Below are 15,530 nucleotides of genomic sequence, written 5' to 3' on the forward strand. Positions count from 1 at the left end.
GCAACCATCTGAGTTCTACACTGGAGGCAGCTACAGCCAAGCCAGGCAATCTTGAAGAGGGCAGGTGGAAGAGAAGCCTGGGGTACAGCTGAGGGCCCCTGGGGCCTCAACCAGGACCAGAGCAGGCACTTCCTGACAGGCACCCTGTGTGAACCCAACAGTCCTCCCTCCCAGGGCGTGGATTGTCCTGGGCTGAAGGAGACAAGACAACAGCCCAGGGTCTGCTGGCTGCCCCCTACTTTCCATCATCAAGATTATTTAAGGTTTCAACTAATGACCTTGTTTCCTTAATTTTTTTTTTTTTTTTTTTTGTTTCCTTAATTTCTACCAAGTGATACCTTCCTGTTGTCAGTGATCTTTTAAAATGTTTTTTTTCTCTTTTTCTGCCAGGATATAGGTACAACAGACGTAATTTGGAAATTCAAAAATCTTTTACTTGCATCTTCACTTTTTTTTCAAACTACACAAGGCGGGGCGGGGGGGGGGGGCTGGGCAAAAGTAATGAGATTCTTACCTTCCAGTTAAATTTAGCCCCCTCACTGAGCTTCCTGCCATGTGGCAGCCCTTTCTGCATGCCAGCCCCAGCTTGGCTGTCCTGACACACTGACTCATTCCTTCTCTGTCCAGAAGCCTCCCAAGGCTTCCCAGGACCTGACGGCAACACCACAGTGCCTGATGCGTCAAGTCTTCCACAGCTGCTGAAGAGAAAGCCTGTATATGCGGCTCCTGCCAGCTGACCGCCCAGGTCTGTGCCTAGGACACTGTTCTCTGCTGCCTCCCTGCCTCTGGACACTTCCTCGGTCCGGCCAGGGCTTCAGGTGATGGCGGCCAACCCTCCACCTCTGAGGACTTCACACAGCATGTGCACCCTCGCTCTTGGTTCAGTCGGGCCACGTCACCCTCTGATGACTGGCAGGGTCCTCTGGAATGTCTGATTTTGTCATTTCTCGATGTCAGGATTAGGAGCTCCCTGACAGAACTCTGTACCCTTTACTTCTACACACTCCTCCCTAAACCAGCCCAGCATCTATGACTTAGTCAACCCCGTGGTGGCTGTGAATCCTCTAAAGATGTCTCATCTTGAATTGACTCAAGTCAGCTAAAAGGATCCAAAATTCTTTAACCCCTTTAGGTTAATCATTCAGAGAAAACTATTTTTAGATTTCAGGAAAGTAGGTAATAAAAAGTTCACCACTATATTTGGTTCAAGTTTTCTTCATTTAGAATGACACGATAAGGGCAAAGTCCTACATGAAAAGGACACACAGGATATTCAGGACACGAGCTATCCAGTATGTGTTTCCTGCTAGTTTCAGAAAACGGCATTTATTCAGAAGAATAAAATGCTTTATTTATTTTTTTAAAGATTTTACTTATTTATTCATGAGAGACTCAGACAGGGGCAGAGACACAGGCAGAGGGAGAAGCAGGCTCCCTGCAGGGAGCCCGACATGGGACTTGATCCCAGGACCCCAGGATCACGCCTTGAGCCAAAGACAGGAGCTCAACCACTGAGCCACCAGGCATCCCAGAATAAAATAGTTTAACACAGGTACATTATTAAACCTCTATGAGCCTCAGTTCCCTAATCAGTACAAAGGAGAGGGTAATGTATGAAGAAATAGTGTATCAAATATAAAGAGACATTAACATTTTGGTTACAGTATTAAGGGCTGTATTATTATCTGGAATTATTGGGGGAGATGAAGCCAAACCTGGAGCCAACACTTGGGCCAAGAGGTAGCAGCCATGTTGCGAGAACAGGGTCGCTAAAAGGTTTTCTTCCTTAGATTTGCAAGAAGTCAGTTGACATATCGATATTGAGTTGTTTCATTTGTTTTGGTTTGTTACCATGATACCTAGTATGTTCTTATTTTCCTCTCACCAATCTTATGGATTTCTTACTCAGCCATCTAAAACAAAAATACAACCAGAAAAAAACTAGCACACTTGATACATACAGCAGGAGGGCAGGCTTCCATGTCTGTGGCTCCATCTCCAATCATGACTATTTTCTTAAATTGAAATTTTTCCTTTAAAAGCTTAATAACTTTTCCTTTCCCACCAGATTCAGCTGTTGGCTGCATCTCATCAAAACCTGCATATTCACCTTAAAAGAGCAGTAAAAACAGTGTCAGTGAAAAAAATAAATAAATAAAACTCATCGCAATCACAAAAAACAAACAAAACAAAACAAAACAAAAACAAGGTCAGTGATCGCAGAATTATATCAGTAGGGCCAGCTTTGTGCACAGATGATACCCTCCCTTAAATGTCACCAAGAAGGCTAAAAATGGCCTCAGTAAAGTGACACAGCCTGGACTCCCACACCTATTCCTCCGCATAACAAGCATGGCTTTATAAAGGCAGGCACCTCTCTCTGCGTTTGCTCCTTTAGGGCTTAAACACCATGAGGCCGATCAGTTTTGTCCTCTAAGCTGTCACAGTCGTAGTTCTCAAGCCTGCTGCTGGGCCAGAACACCATGAAACAATAACACACTAAAGGTTTTTAAAAAGTTACTATATTATTTCATCTAGGAGGAGATTCCAACTTACATGTGATCAATTTTCTTTCTTACAGCAATTACCACACTCACTCTCTACATTTTTTTATGAGCTCTACCTACGTGTAGACCCTTCAAAAATGTTCTGTCAACACATTTAAAATGTTTTAAATTAATATTTAGTTTTAAGGATGTCAGCCACCCCTTGCCATAACTAGAGACCTCCTGAGATGGTAGTAAAACAGCTGCAGCTCTGCAACGATCCAGAGAGGGGCCAGGGGCGCTTCAAAGGCAGCGACTTGCTGCTAACAACCTCTCCTTCCTGAGCCTAAACTGGTTGAAATACATAGAACTCTCAAAAACCTGAAATATGACATGTAACAAAAATGAGTCACCTGGGTACCCAGGAATCAAATGCAGACATTTATATACAGAGAGGGATTATATGGACACTAAAACCAGGAGAGATGATGGCCTAAGTCTATTTTACAGAGCAAAGCATACCAAGGAGCAAAAGACATCGGTCAAGAGAATCCTTCATCTCGAACAAAAAACAAAACAAAACAAAAACTAGAGGGTATTACGCTAAGCAAAATAAATCAATCACAGAAAGACAACTTCATATGATCTCAGTCATATGTGGAATTTAAGAAACAAAGCAGAGGATCATAGGGGAAGGGTGGAAAAAATAAAACAAGACAAAATCATAGACAAACCATAAGAAATTCTCAACTCTAGGAAACAAACTAGAGAGAGAGGGGAGATGGGGAGGTGTAACTGGGTGATGGGCATTAAGGAGGGCACTTGATGTTATAAGCACTGGGTGTTTGGGCAACTGATGAATCACTGAACTCTACCCCTGAAACTAACAATATACTATATATTAATTAACTGAATTTAAATAAAGTAACATAAATTAAATTAAATTTAAAAAGAGAGAATCCTTCATCTCAATATTTAACTCTGAGGCTGCCGTGCTTCAGTTGCATTCCAACACACATTACATTATTTATTGAACACTAAAACTGACCAGAAAGGGAAAATGATACCATTAAAGTCTTACCATTAAAGTAAAACTTCAGCCTATTGGCAAATACATTGGTTGATGGGATATTGAGCTTTGAAGCAACGTGCTCTACAATGCTCCTAAAGCCACCAGATATTAGGAAAACCTGAACATTTCGCTCTTGCAGGTGACTTACTAGCTCCCTGCAAAAAAAGAAATATAAAACACCAAAACACTGATTAATATAAAAGAAAAAACATGAAATGTGAAAAGTAAAATACATTTTTTCCCCTGGAAGCATTTGCCCAAATACATTGGACAAGGTATTATTGCCTGGTTAATTATGTTGTATGTGTGTTTTTCAAAATGCACTTAGAAATTAATAGGTGGGGTTGGATTGCTTAGGAAACCATCCCACAACTCTATTCTGCCCATGAACCTAGAAACACAAAATGAAGAGGAAGCTTGGGCTCTCCGTAGGGAGTAGGGGGGAAGGGAGAAGGGCAGATGACTTGGGCGGGGCCAACCAGTCTGACAGGACCACAGGGAAGAGCTCAAAGAAGCAGGCAGAAGGGGCTGTTAGAGCAATGGTGAGATACTCTTCAGAGGATGTGCCCCAAAACACAGGTGCTGACAGACAGCCAGCACCCAGACCCGGGCTCCTCTTACCTTATGCCAGGGGTCAGGTGTGGGGGGTGCTCTGCTATGAGCCTTTGCACCTGTTCCCTGGAGGGCTGGATCAGAGCTAAGCGCTCTGTGAGGGCAGCCTTGAAAGGCACTGCTCCACCCATGGCTCGCCGGGTCCTAGGAGGAAGACCCAACAATCAGGCTAGCCATGTCAGATGACCCTTTGGTTCACAGGCCTTACCTCCCCAGCTCCCCCCACATTTGCCCACAAGGAAGGTGCTACCCAGAGCCCCACCATACAGCAGACATGCTACAATGCCATGGGACTGAGGCCTGGGAATAAACTTCCTGCAAGTTTGCTTGAGAATCATATTAGTATTATGTGGCCATGTCTTGTATCAAATGCAGCTGAACATGAAATGGTCCATGACCTGGTGATTGTAGGCAGCAATGGGGAGGGCAGGCAGGAGGGAGGAGTCTCACCCAGGCAGAAACTGAGAGACTGAACCAAAACTAGCCATGTCACAAAGCACTGGGTGCTTAACGATCCCCTACCCCGTCATTCTTCTTTGGTTGGTTATGGTCATCGTTTCTCTGACCAAACTAAGAGCATGTCATCCATATTTATTTGTCAGAGGCAACTATTTTTTTTTTTTGCCATGAGAATTTGCATAAATGGATGACAGGATGATGTACACTACCCAACTCGGCTCAAAGTGATAAAAGAAGCTTACTGCCCATGATCGGCAGTCAGGGACTAAAAATAGGGGAATTATGGTCCTGCCTGTCATCCAAATGTCACTGTTTTGCAATTATTTCTCATTTCATAAAGTGACTGAATACTGTTCCTACATTTCTGACACAGCATCCTCAACTCCACAGAATCTGGCTAGCTCATCAATTCCTTCTTCTCTGATGACTGTGCTATCAACATCAAAGCACACTGCGTCAGCTGAACAGAAAAGCTTCCTCAATTCTGAATGGGAGACCATCCTTGAAAGAATCTTCCTCCTACAACAAGAAAAGATAAATATATTTAAAGACCCATCATCACAAGAAGATCCAATTTTGCCTACTAATGCCAATATACTTTGATTCATATCAAAGTCAAGCATATCCCACATAAACATGGACTCAAGGATTTATTCATTTTTTAACAAAAAGTAAGCATCTTCTAAATGTCAGGCTCTGAGGAGACAAAGATGAGGTGGGCCAAACTCTTCTCCCAGGAATCACTCTAATGAAGGTACTAGCTTATAAATGTATCTGATGTTCAACCAATATTCAACTATTTTTGACCTAATAATAATAGCAATAAGGCAAGTGCTGAAGTGGAAATGTGCCTAAGATACTATGGGCACAGAGAGAAAATGCTTAACCTTGCCCTGAAACAGGGCTTCCCAAGGACAGTCATTCGAACTGAACCTTGAAGGGGTAAAAAATAAAAAAGAAAAAAAAAAAGAACCTTGAAAGGTTAAGTGGCCTGAGTGGGTTCTCAAACAGCAGTGTATCAGTTGGGCGTGTGCAGGGAGGAGAGAGCAGGGAGGTGGAGGCAAGAAGATAGGGCCATGATGCAGAGAGGAGGGTGTGGCAGAGGCAAGGAGCAGAAGGATGGATGAGATCCTGGAAGCTGCCCCACGGAGTCCAGCTGCCAGGCGGTGCACGAAGGGGGGCTCTGGGCCAGGCTGAGGAGTTTGGATCATACCATCCAGGTAACAGGAAACCTTGAAAGGCTTTTTGCCGTGGAAGAGGTCAGAGCTTGAACCGCATCTGAACCGCACATGGATTAGTCACCAATACAGAGGCCATAATTGAGGGTATGGCCTGACGAAAGTCAGCACAGTGGAGAGAGCAGGGAAAGAAGAGGGCTAAGGGCAGAGCCTGCAGAAATGGAAAGGGTCAGCTCAGGGGCCTGGGAAGGAAACAGAAGAGGAGGTCAGGCTCACAGGAAGGGACTGGAGACCACAGTGCTGAAGAAGCTTAAAAAAAAAAAAAAGGAATTTTCAGAATCTTATATTTTTATTTTATTTATTTATTTGAGAGAGAGAGCATAAGCTAGGAGAGGGGCAGAGAGAAAGGGAGAAGCAGGCTTCCTGTGGAGCAGGTACCTCGACGTGGGGCTCCATCCCGGGACCTGAGAATCATGCCCTGAGCCGAAGGCAGACACTTCACTGAGGGAGCCACCCAGGTGCCCCCAAGAGTTTTGTGTTTTTTAAGCAAATCACTGGACTAGAATATTAGGGGTAAATGGGATCCTAAAAATTGCCTACACCTCTCATCAAATATGTCATGTACGAGGCCACACAGATGATGCAAATAACCTATATTTAGAACAGATGCTGGTTGAGACGCCTGGGTGGCTCAGCGGTTGAGCCACCTTTGGCTTTGACTTGGGGCGTGGTCCCAGAGTCCCTGGATCGAGTCCAGGGAAGGGAAGGGAGAAAGAAAAGAAAAGAAAGAAAGAAAAGAAAAGAAAGAAAAAAGAACAGAACAGATAACGGCTAAAAACAGACTCAAAGGAGCTGGCCAACCTGCTTCCTAACTGATTTCTAACCTTGCGTCTGGCAGAATGATCCAAGCCAAAGTTGACCTGAGGAGAAAAAAACATTTTACAGCAGGGCTGGCAAACTATAGCCAGTAGGCAAATCAACTACAACCTGTTTTTGTACAGCCTGTGAAGTAAGACTAATTTTCACATTTCATTTATTTTATTTATTTATTAAAGATTTTTTATTTATTTCTTTTTTTAAGATTTATTTATTTATTCAGAGAAAGAGAGGCAGAAACACAGGCAGAGGGAGAAACAGGCTCCATGCAGGAAGCCTGATGCGGGACTCGATCCCCGGTCCCCAGGATCACACCCCGGGCTGCAGGCGGCACTAAACCGCTGCACCACTGGGTCTCCCTTATTTATTCCTTTGAGAGAGAGCACAAACAGAGGGAGAGGCAGAGGGAAAGGGAGAAGCAGACTCTCCACTGAGCTAGGAGCCCAACTCAGAGCTTGATCCTAGGACCTAAAGATCATGACCTAAGCCAAGGCAGATGCTTAATCATCTGAGCCACCCAGGCACCCCTTTATTTTCTTTTTTTCAAGTAGGCACCATACCCAGCACAGAGCCCAACACGGGGCTTGAACTCACAACCCTGAGATGAAGACCTGAGGTGAGATCAAGACCTGAGGTGAGATCACCAACTGAGCCACCTAGGCACCTCTATATTTTAAATAACTGTGAAAAAAATCAATAGAATAAAACTCTGTGACACACAAAACCTATAAATTTCAAAATCCAGTGTCCATAAGTAGAGTTTCAGCAGAACACAGCCACGCTCACCGGTTTATGCATCCAGAGCTGCCTTCACACAACAATGGGAAGGAGCAGCAACAGAGACGGAGGCCCCCACAGCCTAAAATATTCACCATCTGGCCCTTGACAGAAAAATTGCTGACCCTTGTTTGGAACCCTTACAAAAGAGTGCTTCAAATGGGAAACAGGAGTTTCACTGGAGACCCACAGAAACAGGGGAAAAGGAGGCAAATTAATGCATCCAGTAAGGTAACAGAGTATTAAACTCTAACATCAGCCTCAATGTGAATGAAGTTTCTATTAAGCAGAAAACTATTAAAAATACAAGAATACAAGAGTGGCACAGACAGTCAAGCAGCTCAGGTCATGATCTGGGGGTCCTAGGATCCAGTCTCACATCGGCTCTGCTCTCAGCACAGTATCTCTCTGCCCTACCCCCTCCCCGCTCTCTCAAATAAATAAATCTTTTAAAAAATACATGAATACTAAATACATATTCTACTAATTATCTATAATCTCTTTCCACCCCTGTCATGCTCCTGTTAAAGCCAATCCCTCACCTCAGAGGACCGATTTCCCAGGTTCACACATCATCCCCTCTTAGCGACTGAGCTCCTTTGCTGATTGCTTCTCTGAATGTTGCAGTGACCCACGGTCCACCCCTGGTCTCCTCTGACCATACCCACTCCCTCAATGGAGCCATACAGGCTCGGGGCTTTACATGTCACCTCTATGATAGTGACCCCCAACACAGACTGGAGCCCAGTCCTGTCTCCCAAACTCTCAACTCCAACCACCGACCTGACCTCACTTGGGTATCTGATAAACATCCCAAACTACACATGCCTAAAACTGTACTCCTGATCTTCTTGCCCCCAAACTGCCATCTTGCGCCTTCTTTCTCTCCCTCGACAGTCCCAAAACAATCATCCAGGAAACTGTGTTGCTTCTACCTTTAAAGTCCAAGCACAATCTGACCACTTCTCCACTTCTCACCCCATCCATGTCTATCCCTCTAGCCTGAGTTGCCAAAGTTTCTTGCCAAGACTGTACCAACAGCCTCCTAAAAGCCCCCCCCCCCCCGTTTCTGTTCTCAACATAACCGACAAAGTAATCATTGTAAGCTACTAAACAAATCACGTCACACTTCTAGTTCAAAATCCTTCAACAGCTCCTCATTTTATTAAGAGTAAACGCCAAAGCTTTTACAACTACCTCTAAGGTCTGTCCCTCCCCTGGTACCACCACCACCACCACCACGCCCTCCCCATTACCTCTCTGATCTCATTTCCTACTTGTGTCCCCCTGCTCACTCTGCTCCAGCCACACTGGTCTTCCTGCTGCTCTGGAAATGCACTGAGCCAACTCCCCACTCAGGGCCTTCGCTCCAGCTGTGCCCCTCGTGGGAATGCTCTTCACTTAGATACCCACTTGGCCAAATCCTTTATCAGGAGTTTGCCCAAATAATACTAGGTGTCAACTATACTTCAATTTAAAAAAACAATGAATTTTTTAAAAAAGGGGTTGGCCCAAGTATCACCTTCTTCCATGAGCCAGCCCTGACCACCCTATTTATCACTGCAACCTCTCTCTCCTTATCCTTAACCCAACCTTACTAATATCCCTATGTCTTTTTCTTTTTTCTGTAACATCTGTCATCTTCTTTTTTTTTTTTTAATTTTTATTTATTTATGATAATCACAGAGAGAGAGAGAGGCAGAGACACAGGCAGACGGAGAAGCAGGCTCCATGCACTGGGAGCCCGACGTGGGATTCGATCCCAGGTCTCCAGGACCGCTGCGCCACCCAGGGATCCCCATCTATCATCTTCTAACATACGATAAATGATACTCATTATGTTTACCAAGTATTGTCCGTCTGTCCTCATTTTATAAGCTTTGTTCACTGCTGGATCCTTAGGACTAAGAACAGTAGCAGGCACATAGCTTAATAAGATTTGTTGAGTAAGTGAATGAATAAAGCTCAAATGCCGTCTTCACTACCAAGTCTTCCCTGATTCCCTGGGGCTGAAAAAAATTTCTCCCCAGAACTTCCACAGTACTTCATGTAGACCTGTTTTCAATATATGAAATTCATAACATTCCTAATTATCTTAAACTTATTTATGTGCGTGTCACCTCCACTCCTGGATTGCAAGCTCTTCATACTAAGATCCAAAATTCCCCAAAACACTTATTTTGAGCTTCTTTTGAGTAGATGTCAATTAATTTCTGAAGGTTGAATAAATGAAATGATATCATTGTGAAGTACATGCGATAACTATTTTTTTTAGGTTTTTATTGCAGAGAATTTCAAATACATAGAAAAATAGAGTGAACAAATACATGAATTCCATGTATGCATCACCCTGCTTCAATGATCCAAGCAAGTGGTGCTTCATCAACAACTCCATTATAAAAGGTTCTGTACCCCAATTCCAACATGGGGAATTCCCACACATCTGAGCAATTCTTAGACACCACCTGGTGTCCCCTATCATTCAACTCAATTCTGACACTATGTATTGAGATAGTACCAGATTCCACAGGTTAAGCTCCACAAGACTGAACCCCCTACCACCACCACCACCACACACACAAACACACACACACACACACACACACACACACACACATTTAAGACCCTCGTGTCAGGGACCCTGGGTGGCTCAGAGGTTGAGCACCTGCCTTCAGCTCAGGGCGTGATCCCGGGACCCTGTGTTTGAGTCCCTGCAGGGAGCCTGCTTCTCCCTCTCCCTGTGTCTCTGCCTCTCTTTCTGTGTCTCTCATGAATAAATAAAATCTTTAAAAAAAAAAAAAAAAAAAGACCCAGTGCCAAGTCCAGGTTGTCACCTGAGCTTCTGATCAATTAGCTATATTGAGCAAAGGCACCAACAACTTCCTCCTTGGGTTTGACTGATTTGCTAGAATGGTTCATAGAACTCAGAGACATGTTTTACTTGTCAGATGGAAGAGACACACAGGTCAAGTTATGTCGGAAGAAGCACAGAGCTTCCATACCCTCCCTGAGCCTACCATTCTTCCGCACCTCCATGTGTTCACCAACCCAACATGGGAGCTCTCCAAACCCTGTCTTTTGGGTTTTTAGTCATCACAAAGGCATGACTGATTAAATCATTGGCCATTGGTGACTGGCTAGATCACCAACCCCTCTCTGCTCTCCAGAGGTCAGGGATATAAGACTAAATATTCCAATCCTCTAGTCACCAAGGTCAGTTCCACTGGCAGATAGCTCCATCGTTAGGTGCATACAGTCCAAAAGTCACCTCACTGACATAAGAACACCTTTATCACTCTCATCACAGGAAGTTCCAAGGGTTTTAAGAGCTTTGTGCCAGAGATGCCTAAATATGTTTCTTATTATAAATCATAGGGCAGCCCCAGTGGCGCAGCGCTTTAGCGCCGCCTGCAGCCGGGGGTGTGATCCTGGAGAACCGGGATCGAGTCCCATGTCGGACTCCCTGCATGGAGCCTGCTTCTCCCTCTGCCTGTCTCTGCCTCTCTCTCTCTCTCTCTCTATGTCTATCATAAATAAATAAAAATAAATATTTAAAAAATAATAAAAATTTACAAATAAATAAATAAATAAAATAAATCATAATATCACACCCAAACACCTCCACCTTTTCTCATTATCTTGAATCAAATCACATAATTTCATCCAAAATATTTCAGTGTATATTTCTAAAATGTAAGGACTGTTTTTTAACATGGCCATTACATTTTAATTTTACATTTTAATTTTAAATATACTCCTGTACCTGCCTGTATTCATGTCTGGCTTCTGAGGATTCCAGAATCAAATCACATTAAGACTTAATCATATCAGACTTAACAATGCCCTTGCAAATCCATTCCCCATTATCAGCATATCGATTAACATAATGTCTCCGTTATTCAATTAGTTTATGCTCTTCATGATTTGGATCCTATCTATTTCACCAATCTATCACTCATTGCTCTTCTCCAACACACACACACACACACACACACACACACAACACTTATGCTCAAGATATACACAGGATGTCTTCTTCTCTAAATATGTCATAGTTTTTTATTTTTTAATTTTTTAAAGAAGAGTTTATTTATTTATTCATGAGAGACACAGAGAGAGAGGCAGAGACACAGGCAGAGGGAGAAGCAGGCTCCATGCAGGGAGCCCAACGTGGGACTTGATCCTGGGTCTCCACGATCACGCCCTGGGCTGAAGGCAGCGCTAAACCATGGAGCCACCCCGGCTGCCCCTGTCATGGTTTTTTAAACCTCTGTGCTTTTGCAAATGCTGTTCCCTCTGCCTAAAATCACCTAATCCCTCATACCTAGTGGACAAATTCCTATTTATTCTTCAAGATGAAGATTAAATAACCTTCCTGATACTGTTTTATTTCCTTCCCACCCCTTCAAATAATTAATTAGAATTAATTAATCAGGGATGCCTGGGTGGCTCCATGGTTGAGCATCTGTCTTTTGCTCAGGGCCATGATCCTGGGGTCCTGGGATCAAATCCCACATCAGGTTCCCTGCATGGAGCCTGCTTCTCCCTCTGCCTGTGTATCTGCCTCTCTGTGTGTGTGTGTGTCTCTCATGAATAAATAAATAAATTTTTTTAAAAAACCTATGCGGACTCAGGAAATGTCAAACATTTTCATCAAGAACTCAGACCAAAGTTCTGCTAGCTGGACAACACAATGGGTTATCATTCATTAACAGTGAAAGAAGAAAGTCTGCACATTCTTTGGGAGACCAGCAGATAGAAACAGGTTTCATAAATCAAGTTTCCAACAAGCTGGGGAACACCAAATAGCTTGCTACCCTACCCTGTCTGTGGCTCAGTAACTACCTACTGGGCTCTGGACTAGAGGAAATCAATCCAAACTCATAACACATGGCTAGGCAGGCTCGCTCCACAAGCCTAAAAGACAGGGGTCTAGGGACACCTGGGTAGCTAAGTGGTTACACATCTGCCTTCAGCTCAGGGCGTGATCCCAGGGTCCTAGGATCGAGTCCCGTATGGGGTTCCCCACATAGAACCTGCTTCTACCTCTGCCTGTGTCTCTGCCTCTGTGTCTCTCATAAATAAATAAAATCTTAAAAAAAAGAAAAAAAAGACAGCGGTCTATCGGTGGAGAAGCAATGCTTGGTGCAATGCAACCCCACTGAGCATAGAGAATGAATCATGTAAATAGAAAGAAAGCCACGAACAGACAAATATGTAAGAAGAGCTAAAATGAGATCAATGGGACAGGCTAAAGGCTGTGCATGAGGCAGTACAATGTAACTCAGAGTGGGCACTTAGGAGAATAACGGACAGGCTCCTTTGGTGTCCATCAAAAGATGAATGGATAAAGAAGATGTGGTCTATGTATACAATTACTCAGCCACCAGAAAGGACGAATACCCACCATTTGCTTCAACGTGGATGGAACTGGAGGGTATTATGCTGAGTGAAGTAAGTCAATCGGAGAAGGACAATCATTATATAGTTTCACTCAAACGGGGAATATAAAAAATAGTGAAAGGGAATATTGGGGAAAGGAGAGAAAATGAGTGAAAATATCAGTGAGGGTGACAAAACATGAGAGATACAACAAGGGGTAGTGGAAAGGGAGGTGGGCAGGGGTTGGAGGTGACTGGGTAACGGGCACTGAGGGGGGCACTTGACGGGATGAGCACTGGGTGATATGCTATATATTGGCAAATTGAACTCCAATAAAAATTTTAAAAATAAAAATAAATAAATAAATAAATAAATAAATAAATAAATAAATAAATAAATAACTGACAGGCTCCTAAAGCCTCAAACCTTCTAAGGCCAAAGCCAGTGCACACTGCCACCCTGTGCCCAGCTTAAGGCTGGAGAAGTTCAGCACAGGCACTGTCTCCAAGAGGCTGCCAGTCTCACTGAGGGGTTCAGACAAGTCCATGTCTGTCCATGTTCAGACTGTCCATGTTCAGACAAGTTCAGACTGTCCATGTCTGAGAAGCCAGTGACCTGAGGCTCTCCCCAACCACTGACAACAGCAGTAGCTTCAAGCAGACCATCAGCCTCAAATACGCAAGGAAACACACATTTCCTCAAATGCAGTGAGGACGGATTTCCAGACCCCCCGATGGACACTAGTCCTGACCTGTGACTCAGAATCACTGACCCCTGCCTTCTGGGTGGCACTCTGGTACCAAAGGCAGAGAAAATAGGATGTTGGAGACAAACATTGCAATGAATTTACTAGGAAGGCTGATTCTTTCTCCACACCCTCCCAAGGAGACAGAGCTGGATTATGGATTTCAACCCTTAAACTTGTCCACACAACACTCAGGTCAGGGGAAATGCCCTCCACCCCAAGGGTCACGCAGCTTTCAGCTCCCTGCTCAGACTTCAGAACAAGTGGCCTCAGCTTGTGTCAGCTTTTCCCAGCATGCACTGTGAAGCATGCACTGTCTCCTTGTTCATGTCACTCAGAATTCACAGTCAAAATCCTCTTGGCTACCAGGGGGAAAAAGTCTGCTAAGTTCAGGTGCTTCACTTGATGGGATGAGCACTGGGTGTTATGCTATATGTTGGCAAATTGAACTCCAATAAAAAAAATAAATAAGTTCAGGTGCTTCAAAGTAAATTGTGAAAAAAAAAAAAAGTGGCCTCAGCTTGCGTCAGCCTTTCCCAGCATGCACTGTGAAGCATGCACTGTCTCCTTGTTCATGTCACTCAGAATTCACAGTCAAAATCCTCTTGGCTACCAGGGGGAAAAAGTCTGCTAAGTTCAGGTGCTTCACTTGATGGGATGAGCACTGGGTGTTATGCTATATGTTGGCAAATTGAACTCCAATAAAAAAAATAAATAAGTTCAGGTGCTTCAAAGTAAATTGTGAAAAAAAAAAAAGTAAATTGTGTACATTAGGAGACCACACACACAAAAATCATTGCTAGAGAATAGACTCTGGATCCCTTGCATCTGGCCCTGCGAGGGGGACAGGACTGGGAGTGGAAAAGACCCTGGTGGAAGGGTATGTGCTTTGACAAGGCAGCTCCGAGGCCCAATGCTGACCACTGAAGCACTGCCCTTCTGTGGGTCAGAACAGGTCTCCCGTCCACCAGGCACCCGGCTGGCCCGTCTTGGGGAAAGAGAGGACCAAACGGTAAAGAAGCAAAGGCTGATAACCCCCCCTCACCCCTAGTTCCAAAAGTACAAAAGCAAATTTTCCTTCAGGGCCAGCCTTAGGAGATCTGATTTTGCATAGGAGGGAAAAAACCTGTTCACCTAAACTCTCTTTGAACTTCTCCATCTATGTGTCTCAGAAGAGGCATCCAAAATCGCCTTCACCAACTTACTCTTTTGTTAGGATTGACCTCTTACCTTCACTTGTGTAAAAACATATATAAGCTGGTACAGAGGTTGTGGAGATCAAGCACATGCAAGAGAACAAAACTTAGTAGGCTTAGGCAGATGTCACCTTGGGTAGGAGGGGTGAGTCTGTTTCAGGCCCTCTGGGCACTGCACAAAGGCAGCTTGACAAGCTTCTGGGTCAGAGGAGAGTCAAAGGTAACTAGGCCTACCGTTCCTGACCAATGCACTAATTTTTTTTTAAAGGTTTTATTTATTTATTTGACAGAGAGAGAGAGAGAGCCCACAAGCAGGAGGAGCAGCAGAGGGAGAAGGAGAAGCAGGCTCCCCACAGAGCAGAGAGCCTGACATGGGGCGATCCCAGGACTTGAGCAGATACTTAATCCACTGAGCCCTCCAGGTGCTCCCCCCACAATGCATTTATAATATATTTTATGATTGGGATCCCTGGGTGGCGCAGCGGTTTGGCGCCTGCCTTTGGCCCAGGGCGCGATCCTGGAGACCCGGGATCGAATCCCACGTCGGGCTCCCGGTGCATGGAGCCTGCTTCTCCCTCTGCCTGTGTCTCTGCCTCTCTCTCTCTCTCTCTGTGACTATCATAAATAAATAAATTTAAAAAAATTTAAAAAAATATATATAATATATTTTATGATTTAAAAAAAGAACAGTTGTTCTAGGGAACCTGATTTTATGCATCCCACATACATTATAGCAGACAATCTTAT

General features: G+C 44.1%; 1 protein-coding gene across 9 annotated transcripts in view; it reads right to left on the minus strand.

Moving 5' to 3' along the window:
• The window catches only part of PSPH (phosphoserine phosphatase), a 53,311-nt gene that overhangs the window by 796 nt on the left and 36,985 nt on the right, over nucleotides 1–15,530 (minus strand). For 7 of the 9 annotated variants that reach the window (XM_038538967.1, XM_038538966.1, XM_038538964.1 and 4 more), the window contains 4 exons: nucleotides 4,990–5,148; nucleotides 4,180–4,314; nucleotides 3,568–3,713; nucleotides 1,962–2,110 (listed from right to left, as the gene is read on the minus strand). In XM_038538967.1, coding sequence (XP_038394895.1) covers nucleotides 1,962–2,110; nucleotides 3,568–3,713; nucleotides 4,180–4,314; nucleotides 4,990–5,129 — 570 coding nt within the window. In that variant the 5' untranslated portion in view covers nucleotides 5,130–5,148. Of the gene's footprint in view, nucleotides 1–1,961; nucleotides 2,111–3,567; nucleotides 3,714–4,179; nucleotides 4,315–4,989; nucleotides 5,149–6,691; nucleotides 6,728–15,530 lie in introns of all 9 variants that reach the window. The other 2 variants (XM_038538969.1, XM_038538965.1) reach the window with 1 other exon arrangement.

This window comes from Canis lupus, chromosome 6 (assembly GCF_011100685.1).
Source record: "Canis lupus familiaris isolate Mischka breed German Shepherd chromosome 6, alternate assembly UU_Cfam_GSD_1.0, whole genome shotgun sequence".
In the NCBI taxonomy this organism is placed as follows: domain Eukaryota; kingdom Metazoa; phylum Chordata; class Mammalia; order Carnivora; family Canidae; genus Canis; species Canis lupus.